Genomic DNA, 10,972 nt, shown 5'->3' with positions numbered 1-10,972 from the left:
ATGAAGAGACATCTGACTTTGCTGTGGATGGTCTTAAACAAGTTATGGCTGTCAAGAGCCGTGTGGTGCTGCCTTATTTGGTGCCAAAGGTACAATTGGAAACAAATTTTAAACTTCAGAACTGTGCTTTTTCCTCTGCTTGCTGCCAGTTTTCCTTGGACCGATATGCCAAAAGGAAGAGCATAGTTTGAAATTTTCTTCTGATTTTATGCTCAAAATATTGTTATTTGGGTTGTGATGCATTTACACTTAGAAATTTTTCATGTTGTAGATGAAGTAAGATTCCTTCTGAAAAAGCTTTCCACTTGTCTCGGTTTTTTGTTTGTGTTTTTTTTTTTTTTTTAGCTGACTACTCCCCCTGTGAACACCCGTGTGCTAGCTTTCCTCTCATCAGTGGCAGGGGATGCTCTGACACGGCACTTGAGTGTCATCCTGCCTGCTATGATGTCCGCGCTGAAGGAGAAGCTGGGGACCAGTGAAGAGCAATTGGCAAGTAGCACGGCTCAGCTCCTTGTTATGACAGGTTGCCTGAAGACAGTGCTTCGGTTTACTTCCCAGCACAGAATCTGTGTTCTCTAGATTCACAGATTGCATGTTTTAATTCAGTCCATTAGCTTCTTCAGGATGAGTCTTTTTGCCTGGTGGCATATTGTGAATCGAAAAACGTATGCTTTCCAAATCTATTTGTATCCATGTAAAAGTCTCTTTGGCCTGCAACAAGATAAAATTCTCAGTTTACTTATTCTTGGAGAACTGCCAGAGTGTCTAGTTAACTTTGTATTTATTCTTGGTGTAGAAGACTGAGAGATTAAAGGGCTCAAGGGAGGAAATCTCCTATTTTGCATGCAGCACTCCTTCTGTACTGCTTTCTGAAACATCTGGTATTTGGACTCCAGAGAACATCCTGGAGTTGTGATTGCAGATAGACATGTACATAAGTTGGTGAATTTGGAATGTTAGTGACAGAGCCCTGTTGTCTGTCTGCCGTAGATGCCCATTAGCTCGGCTTCTAGCCCCAAGTCTGCCTGGAGATCTCTAATGTACCCACAGACGTGCTTGTAATTAGTATTATGACGCACAGCATTAAACTACCTAAATTAAAAAAATATTTTCTGACAAGACCCACAGTCTCTGAGGGGTGAGTAAGATGGGGGAGACTGAGCTACTCTCATTTTTGTAAATTAGCCCTTCTGCAGCTGGAGAGGGATCTGTGCAGCAATCAGCAGAGTTTGGTCGCTTGTTAAATTTTGAGAATTGGTTATATACCTATCCCTGCTCCAGGACTGAGTCGAGCCTTTAGTGGTGATGTGACCAGCTATTTAATGAGAAACAATTAGCAAGTGGGATATGTTGTAGTATTTCTCTAAGACATAATGCTGTGGATAACATGAGGAAACCTGGGGCTAAATCTGGCTTTGTTCTATTTGAGAGTTAATGTAAAGTTAATTTGGACTCTTTAGGAAATGGCAAACTGCCAGTCTGTAATCCTGTCTGTGGAAGATGATGCTGGACAAAGAATAATAACTGAAGATTTACTAGAAGCTACCCGCAGCCCTGAGCTGGGAATGAGGCAGGCAGCAGCTGTCATTCTGAACATCTACTGCTCCAAGACAAAAGCCGACTATACTGGTCATCTGAAGAGCTTGGTTTCAGGCTTGATACGTCTGTTTAATGATACCAACCCTGTAGTTTTGAATGAAAGCTGGGATGCGCTTAATTCTATCACCAAGGTGAGAGGCAGCTGAAAAAGGTTACAGCGGTAATGCCTGGCAAGGAGAAAACGGGGATAGCTGGTACAGTACTGCCTAAATTGAACCTTCTGTTTTGATTGTGAACTGCATTGACATTTGCAAACGCTGCAAAGATTTGAGAGGTGTAAGATGAGCTGACCTCAGCATTGTGAGCCAGTAGCCAGGTCTCTGGAGGGGGCAGGAAACAGGTGTCTTCTCTTGACACACCTGAGAAGAATTCACAAAGAATAGCTGGTTGCCGTGTTGGCCTCATCTTTGTCTTACCCTTCTCTCCTGCAGAAATTAGACGCTGGGAACCAGCTTGCTCTCATTGAGGACCTGCACAAGGATATTCGGATTGTAGGCAATGAGGCCAAAGGCGAGCATGTGCCGGGATTCTGTATTCCTAAGAAGGTAAAGGATCAGAATGAGCATGGATTCATCACAGCCATAATACCCACCTTTTGGGGGAACTGATTGATATGACTTGACAGCTGTTAGAAGCAGTGACTGTTGGGGCATTCCAAACCTGTATGTTGGAGAGACTTTTTGTAGGTTACTGCTGCTCTTGAGTTACCCTACTGAAGAATCCTCTTGTAACAAGATCTTTGACAGTTCTATTATGCATGTAAGTCATGGTCGCTGGCTGCTTTCTGTGGGGGAGTAAAGCTGGACTTCTGTGCCAAATTTCTCTGGTTTAAAAATTCCCCGAGCCGCCACCACTTTTCTCATAGCAACTGGCTTAGTAAGGCGTAGATGCATGAAATCAAACCAAATAAAAGTAGCTCTGTAAATGTGGAAGCAGGCAGCTGAAGGTCAACAGGAAATTGAGAGAAACTCTCCAAGTTTGTGCATCTGGTGTATAACAGAAGCAAAAATAAGATACATATTTTTGCATCTTGGCTTCTAAGCTTTCTTATCCGATTTTCGTGACAGGGAGTGACTTCCATACTCCTGGTGCTGCGGGAAGGTGTTTTAACTGGTAATCCAGAGCAGAAGGAGGAGGCAGCAAAGGCCTTAGGGCTAGTTATTAAGCTGACTTCTGCTGAAGCTCTTAAACCATCTGTGGTGAGCATTACTGGGCCACTTATTCGGATCTTGGGAGATCGGTTCAGCTGGAATGTCAAGGTGGCTCTGCTTGAAACATTAAGCCTTCTTTTAGCCAAGGTAAGAGTCAAAGTAATTGGCTGTGGCTTGTGAACATTTTCCGTGGTAACTTTCAGCAGTATCTGCTGCTGTTCGTGTAAATACTGCTAGGATGTCTGCTGGTGTGGCTTTGATATTTAGGAATGGCAGTGTAACTGGATTGTATTCTTCCAACAGCTTCTGGCCTACCAAAACCCCCAATGCTTCAGTTTCTGGGCCTCATAGAAATATTGCAAAATGCTGATAACACTTCCAAATGATTAAAAACTACCATGTAATTAATTTCTCTCCAGTGTCAACCACTTTTGTGAAATGTTAAGTCCAAAGGTGATCATCTTACATATTTGAACTGAGCTGAGCTTTTGTTTAGTGCTCTGTGTACAAAAGACTGTTCATGATGGCGTAAAGTCTTTCAGCAACATTACCCTTGTATTTCAGCATACAGAAAATAAGATTAGATTTGAAAGGGATAAAAGTTGCATGGTAAAATACTGTTTCATGTTTTTCCTATTTTAGTAGTGTGTTAGATCTGAATAAGGGCTATTTGTGATAACTAACTGCTATAGAAGAGGTCATGCTGTTTTCAGGCTTTGATTTCTAGCCACTGTTTCAGACTTGACTGCACCAGTTTCCCCTCTTTCACCTCCGGTATAGGTTGAGATTGCCCTGAAACCATTTTTGCCCCAGTTGCAAACAACCTTCACCAAAGCTCTACAAGACTCAAACCGTGCAGTTCGCCTTAAAGCTGCTGATGCTCTCGGTAAACTTATTGTCATCCATGTAAAAGTAGATCCTCTTTTTACGGAGCTACTGAACGGAATTCGTTCCAGTGATGACTCTGCCATCAGGTAAGCCGTAGGTGGTATCTCGGACCTTCCTGCTTACTAAGGATGAAGGAAAGGGCTAGGAGGAATGAACAAAACCCCCAATTCTGAGAGTAAGATTTGCTTATTAGTGAAAGCAGTTGACTGTTAGTCAACGGTGTAAAACAAAGCATGTGGATGATAGGGACTTCCTGGGTCAGAAGCTAAGCTGTGACAGTGCATCAGGGCAGCATTGCTTGGTATCTGCCCAGTTCTGGCTCCTGCACACCCCCCAGCAACCACCGCAGCCCACTTTCAGATACAAGACTGTATCGATTGTCAGTCTGGCCTGAAGTAATGCCGCTGTTCTTGTATCCTAAGTGCACTGATCCCGAAGAAATTCCTGATTTGAGAATTTTTAAAATGTTTGAATAGTCAGAAAATATTTACATTGTAAGAGACAGATACAAGTACACAAACATGGAAATATTCTCTAGCGTGGAGTTTTCAGCAGTGCAGAGAGCGTGTCAGTCTCCTAAACTGTAAGGCATATTAGTGTAATTGCTGTGTAAGAAACTGTTACAGGTATCCAGAGCTCAGTTTCTTCTTTAGGGTGGGGGAGAGGCAACGTCTGACTGTAAGTTGTGATCACTTCTAGGGACACAATGCTGCAGGCTCTGCGGTTTGTAACACGAGGAGCTGGTGCAAAAGTTGATGCTGCAATTAGGAAGAATATCAGCACGGTGCTTCTAGGGATGCTGGGACATGATGAGGTACTGCTTCAGCCAGCTGCAAAGGATCCCTGCTGTAGACAGTCTTATTCTTAAATTTAAAATCTGAACTTTCTAACAAGTATTTTCTAAAGTAACTTCTGGGGGAAATTACTAATGATAGAGTGGCAAGAAACTTATATAAAGAAGCGTGTGGTTGGACATTACTCACTAAACTGAGTACGGTCTGTAAAATCGATCTCGTTGGAGCCTTGTACTGTGTTAGCTGGGAATCGGGTGCAAGAATTACAGATCCCTGGCCAATCGCTGGTAACTCTGAAAATCTGCGAGTTTAATGTTTCCTTAGCAACCGTATATGTGGGTTCGACCTGCAGCTCCTCACCACGATGTCTGAGGCAGCTCTGAAGTCAGATTTGCTTTTTGTCTTGGAGAAAACCTGCAATACCTTCGCTATATGCCCATACGTGTGTTTGTAGGCTCTCAGGTGGCGTTTATCATTTAGTGTGAGAAATTTTTCAGATATTGGCAGATTTTTCTCCAACGAGCAAGGAGCTTTCCAAGTTTAATATAGGGTCTTCTCTCTATGGCAGATAGCAACAGATCATCTATGAGATTAAAGTTAGTCATCTAGTAATTTCTTCCTTATGTTTTAATCTGTGCAACACAGACATGCAACTGTTGGCATGCTAGAAAAAGAAGAATTGAAAAATTCCCACTGGATTGTAAGTTTCAGGGTGGAGAGGAGTAGTGATGGGATGGTCACATAAGCAAGCCAGAACAACAAAGGCCTGGAAGTTTTAAAGTAGCATGAGTTTATCACAGAGATAAGCTCATCTAGACATGGCTAGGAGTAACACACACTTTCTAGACTGTGACTCTAAACTCTTAACATGTCTTTTAAAACATTCACTTTCATCTTTATGACTTTTCCATTTAACAAATCAGAATTTATATAAGGTCTGTAATTCTTCAGTCTCTGCTGGCTTTTTGACTGTGGATTTGGCTTTAAGTTCCATTATATACAAGAAACCTTGCGAACTGACAGAAATCCAGAGGTAGTAGGAGTGGAAGGGTGTCTACTAGTATTTATCTCCTCCTTCTCTCTTTATTTCATATCATCTTCTGTCAGTTGCTCTTCTTGCTCCTTATCTCTGGTGGGTATCGAGCTCAGCTGGTACTAATTCTTCTCTTCCTTTCCTCGGTAGGATGCCACGCGCATGGCCTCAGCTGGCTGCTTAGCAGAACTGTGTGCGTTTCTGTCAGAAGAGGAGCTCAGCACTGTTCTCCACCAGCACTTACTGGGTAGGTGAAGCTGTTTATGGTGACTGGAACTGAATCCGAAAAGCAGGGGAAGATACCTTCTTAGCCATTGGTTCGGGAAAACTTTGTGACTAATTATTCAGATTCTTCTTCTTTATCTTAAACCTGAATCTCTACTCTAGATTTTCTTGTACTTTCCTTGCTCATGGCTGTTCATTTGAACACCCTGGTACATAGCTGAGCGCAGGGTGGTGGTTGTAATTTGGGGTTACCGATACTTTTTTTTCTGGATTTGTTTTCAGATGAGTTGACGAAAGTACCAGCACGGCTGAGTGATTGCTAGTGCTGACACAGAGAGGATGGGAGGTGACAGGATGTTCAGGCAGGGTGGACGGGAGGGCCATTCCACCTTTTTTGATGACACCGTGATCTTAGATTGGCTTGTACTAACTGCAGACCACGTCTGATGGCTTCACATGCTTTTGGAGAATTAACTGATTTGCCTCTAAGTTAGATAAAAGCGTGAGTTTTGTAGGAACTCATAGTGGTTGGGAGTGCTACGGGATTGCTCTCCTCTATGGGATTAAAAAGGGAATCTGTTAGCTGGTTTCAAATTACAGATGACTCTTACAATTTTATTAGAGTGTCAAAGCTTGTGTAATTCCGATGCCAAGGCCCGTCATGCACTACGTGATGTGGGCCTGACTGGGTTGAACACCACAGAGTCACTTGTTAGTGTCCGGTGTCTGTCTCTGCCCAGGTGTTCCTGTCTGGTAGCGGTGTTGTGTTCTAGCACTGTTTGTACGGCTTTTTGGGAGGAGGAAGCACGGCATTGCTTTAGATCCTGCTTATTATTTCATTTTATGGGAGTGAATTGACAAACTGAGAAAGCTTTCTTAGATGAGGAGGAACGGATAGCGGGAGCCTTGCTATGGTTCTGTTCTTCCATTTGCAGCAGATGTCTCTGGCATTGACTGGATGGTGAGACACGGACGAAGCCTGGCTCTCTCCGTGGCTGTAAATGTTGCTCCCAGCAGGCTGTGTTCCCCCAAATACTACAGCAGCGTTCAGGAGATGATCCTCAGCAATGCCACTGCTGACAGGGTAAGTGCTACGTGAGAGTGGGCGAGTTCTGTTGCAGGCGCTTGTTGGGAGTAGTTTTAAAAGGTTCTCTGTGTTACCGAACAGAACAAAAATCCCCAAGTGCCATCTGAAGATTCTCCCCTGGCTGGATGCAGTTTTACAGTGAAATTACACAACTGTTCTGATTTTTTGAGTTCTGATCTCTGTGGAGATGAAGATTAAGTAATCTTCAGCTGCAGATTAGCTTTCACTGGGAGTAAATCACACTTCTGTTGCCCTATTAAAAGTTCTCACTCATGGGCCAGATTTACAAGAAGTGCAAATACTTCGTTTTAGGAGGAGGATTTTAAATCTAGGGTTGAATGAGTAATTTGCTGTAGGGAACCTGGGGGCTCTCTGGGATCTGCCACCTTATTCCATGTGGCTCAAAGTCACATTATGATTTTTTTATCGTAGTACCCAATAACATTTACCCAATGTTTTCCTGCTTTGCATGTTACAGTTTTTTGAAAGATCTGTTTAGCCTTCCGCAGCAGCTCACCAGTCCATGAGACCATGAGCCTCGTTACAAAGGCTGTTGAACTCTGCTGCAATAATACCGATTTCTGTCTTTATGTTGAAGATTCCCATTGCAGTTAGTGGCATCAGAGGGATGGGCTTTCTTATGAAATACCACATGGAAGGAGGAGGGAACCTGCCTCCAAAACTTTCCAATCTCTTCATTAAGGTAAGGCTCTTTATGGTAACTACCTGGCGTTGTTGTTCTCCTGTGATCTGACTCGTCGTTTGAGCTAACTCATGGGTGGCTTTCTCTGTCACATTTCTGTATGGTAACCCCGCTTCAAAACGGAAAGCTCGGTTGCCTTATCTGGGGAAGCTCTAAATCCCCTCATCCTTGAAAATCTAGACATGTCTTTTTGTGGCAAAGTAGAGACAGAATCGCTTTATCAGTCTCCTTTGCAGTTGTGAATACAATACCGCTATCCCTGCTCTAATATGGAATTGGACTTTTGATCTTTCTGTGGTAAACTTCAGCTGTGATTCTTATGAGTTCGTTTTTCCCTTTGCAGTAACAAACAGCTGGCAGAGAAGAGTGGGGGGGAGTTGTCAGGTTTTTAAGGTTGCTAAAGGTCAAAGGGCCTGTGTTAGAAATGCGTCAAACACCCACTTGCACCTTACCTGGTTTTGCTGCAGTACTTTTTGACTTCCACTGTTGTGGAAGGGAGTAGCTCCGAAAGACTGAGATAAAAGAGGGTGCTGAAGTTAACACTTTTTTCAATTCATATCTATTTAAATATTCTACCTCAAAATTCCTTTCTTTCTTGGTTGTTCTGGTTTTTTGCTGTGGGGTTTTTTGTTTGGGTTTTTTTTTTTTCCCCTCCCATAAAAGCATCCCTCATGGTAGACAGGATCTGAATTTTGAACAGAGAAGACGGGAAGATAGAGTACTTTTTATTTTGTCTGTCATCTTTATTGTAAATAAAATGTGTTACATTTTCAGGTTTTACATTTCTTTTCAATTTACTTGAAAAACTACCAAACATGCAAATTGACACGATGCAGTCCATCATTCTTCAAAGCAGACTTTTTGTTTGAAATTCTACGTTTATATATTAATTTGTATCATACTATTGTATTAAAATATCACCATTGTCACAATACCTTTATCACAGTATTAATAATGCAGTTGACATTCAGATGTTAGCTTTCATGTTTTAAATGTGTTGAGATTAAATAAAAAATACAAAGCTCTAAATTTTTTTTTTTTTTAATTTTAAAATGAAACATGCTGTTGAAAGGCACCTTATACTCCAGCCAGAGACTGACTTGGCTGTTGCTGCTGATTGAGTGTATTTTACAGAGGTGCTGACTTAGTGGTCATTGTCATTTCCTGAGACAGTTGAAAGAGAAGCGTGTGACCTGTCATCAACCACATTTTTAGAAGTTTTCTTTTGAAAAAGTGTCTTGTTTTCAATGTTTGATCTTCTCTTACTGTTAAAACAGTTTAGTCAAACTTGTTGATAACAAGTTTGTCTCTTGTGTACCTGTAAGTTGAAAACTGCTTGCTTTTCTTGTTACAGTTTAAAGTACTTAAATTAGAAAAAAAGATAAACTACTGTTTTAAATACCTGTCCTTGGTGTATCTGAATTCAGGTCCCTCTTTGTCTCCTTCAGTGTCTCCAGAACTCATCCAGTGACATAAAGTTAGTTGCAGAAAAGATGATCTGGTGGGCAAATAAAAACCATCTTCCCTCACTGGATCCTCAGACAATTAAACCAATTCTCAAAGCGCTTCTGGACAACACAAAGGACAAAAACACCAGTGTAAGAGCCTACAGCGACCAAGCTATTGTCAATCTTCTGAAGATGAGAGCGGGTGAAGAAGTGCTTGAGGTACGAGACAGAGGAAAACGTAATCGTTGGTAGGCGTCTATGTCACGTTGCTCTGCATTTGGTTAGGTGTTGTGCCTGGAGCCTCAGAATATGCTGGCAGTCTCCTGGGAAATAGATGGAGTGGGACAATCCTATTTGCCTTTAAGCCTTCATCAGTATTCTCATGCTAAGCCTGAAGAAATAAGCAATACTGATACTGTCCAACCTTACAGTGCAGTATTACTAAACTCAAGGTATTTAACATACCTCCCATGCTGAATATAGTAGCCTTGCTTTCAAAATGCCGTAAGCCCTTACTGTGCTGTAGTTACCTTAGCTAGGACCGTTAGTTCATTGCTTTCGTCACGTGTATAACCCTACTGCAGCATTACTGGTGCTAGAGAGAGTATTTTAGGATGGAGTACTTCGTATATCCATTTCCAGACCTCTTTTCTAAGTCTTAGCTGCCTTTGGGTAGTTCCTGTATCTGGAATCATAAAACCAGACGAAGGATTTTGGTATGTTTGAAGGATTTTAGATAAATACAGCTTGTAAGGCACTGAAGTTTATTCTTATTTTGAATGGTATGTCATAAAGAGTTGCTAATTGGTGTTGTCTTCCTTCCACAGTCGGTTTCCAAGATTCTAGATGCTGCCAGCTTGGAGCTTCTCAACGAAAGCTGCAGAAGGTCTCTGAAGAAGCTGGCTGGCCAGGCTGACTCTGATGAACAGATAGACGACACTATACTGACGTGATGATAAAGCTCCAGAAGACAAGAAAACACTGAACCAACCGCTGCATCAGCATTTCAACTCAAACACCTATTTTAAATGTTTTCATTTTTGAAAATGTTAATTCTGATGGGATTTCATGAAAAGGACTCCCAGAGAGTATTTTAGTATCAAATATACCAGAATAGCCTTAATTAGACCCATATTAGCTGAAAATTGAAAATTTGGTCCCCTTTTTGAAACAGATAATGCACAAGAAACAGATATACTAATCAATACTGGTAAATTGTGGCCGATTGTGAGATGTGGCTAGAGCACATCAGGCTTAAACTCTGGTGACACCCATTTCCTGTCCAGGGTCTGTGCAAAAACCCCAGTACTGGAAGTATTGTCGGTCTTTTCCACAGACCCTGTGAAGCTGGAATAGAACTCGGTGAAAGTTAAAACGTATTGTTTTTGTGTACTGCTAACTTGCTGCTTGTGACGGTTCTGAAGACTGAAAATCCCTGTAAAACAAGGTATTTAAAATAGCCTTAGAAATCACAAATGCGAAAGGGGGATTAAATGCAGTCTGTTTAAAGAAGGAACATTTAATAAAGGCTCTGACTTTGATCCTTCTGGTGTAAATTGTTCTTTTTACAAATTCATTTGTCAACAAACTTATATGGTGATGTACTTCTTGGACCTGCTTTTTCTAGGGCATACAGTCTGTAGAGTGGGTAGTGCTGTAATCTATAAAAACCTTTTGCAAAACTGAGGCAAGCTAGGGTTTAAAACCAAGCCAGAACTGACATTTAATGAAATTTGTAATTACTCCTATTCATTTCTAAAGTATTTTTGACTACAGACAAGCTTTTTAGTTATTCAACTTGTGAAAAGTCCTCTATTTTTATGTCTTCAAAGGCTTCACAAGATACTTGGCACTTCCAACATACAGACTTTTTTTTTTGTCAATGAGTTGTACTGCTCCAAGAGAGCAGTATTTTATTTTACCTGGCCACATATACTTCTTTTTTAAAAATTTGTTTTAATTTTCTAATACCTTTTATGCCACTTGATGAAAATAGTGAAAAATCTTGTGCAGGATACAAATTTTTAGGAGGAAAAATGAGCTC

General features: G+C 41.4%; 1 protein-coding gene across 1 annotated transcript in view; it reads left to right on the top strand.

The window, feature by feature from the left end:
• The window catches only part of GCN1L1 (GCN1 general control of amino-acid synthesis 1-like 1 (yeast)), a gene marked incomplete at its 5' end in the record, with an annotated part of 40,808 nt that extends 30,324 nt beyond the window's left edge, over nucleotides 1–10,484 (top strand). Inside the window, 12 exons of the mRNA XM_009585369.1 lie at nucleotides 1–89; nucleotides 346–489; nucleotides 1,461–1,730; nucleotides 2,031–2,144; nucleotides 2,667–2,897; nucleotides 3,531–3,724; nucleotides 4,338–4,452; nucleotides 5,616–5,712; nucleotides 6,626–6,774; nucleotides 7,376–7,480; nucleotides 8,929–9,147; nucleotides 9,756–10,484. The exon at nucleotides 1–89 is cut by the window's left edge and continues 5 nt beyond it. Coding sequence (XP_009583664.1) covers nucleotides 1–89; nucleotides 346–489; nucleotides 1,461–1,730; nucleotides 2,031–2,144; nucleotides 2,667–2,897; nucleotides 3,531–3,724; nucleotides 4,338–4,452; nucleotides 5,616–5,712; nucleotides 6,626–6,774; nucleotides 7,376–7,480; nucleotides 8,929–9,147; nucleotides 9,756–9,881 — 1,853 coding nt within the window. The remainder of the gene's footprint in view (nucleotides 90–345; nucleotides 490–1,460; nucleotides 1,731–2,030; nucleotides 2,145–2,666; nucleotides 2,898–3,530; nucleotides 3,725–4,337; nucleotides 4,453–5,615; nucleotides 5,713–6,625; nucleotides 6,775–7,375; nucleotides 7,481–8,928; nucleotides 9,148–9,755) is intronic.
• Nucleotides 10,485–10,972: the final 488 nt, after the last annotated feature.

Source organism: Fulmarus glacialis, unplaced genomic scaffold (genome assembly GCF_000690835.1).
Source record: "Fulmarus glacialis isolate BGI_N327 unplaced genomic scaffold, ASM69083v1 scaffold1609, whole genome shotgun sequence".
Classification (NCBI taxonomy): Eukaryota; Metazoa; Chordata; class Aves; order Procellariiformes; family Procellariidae; genus Fulmarus; species Fulmarus glacialis.
Note: the sequence above shows the minus strand (reverse complement) of the source record. Positions and strands in the feature narration are given on the sequence as shown.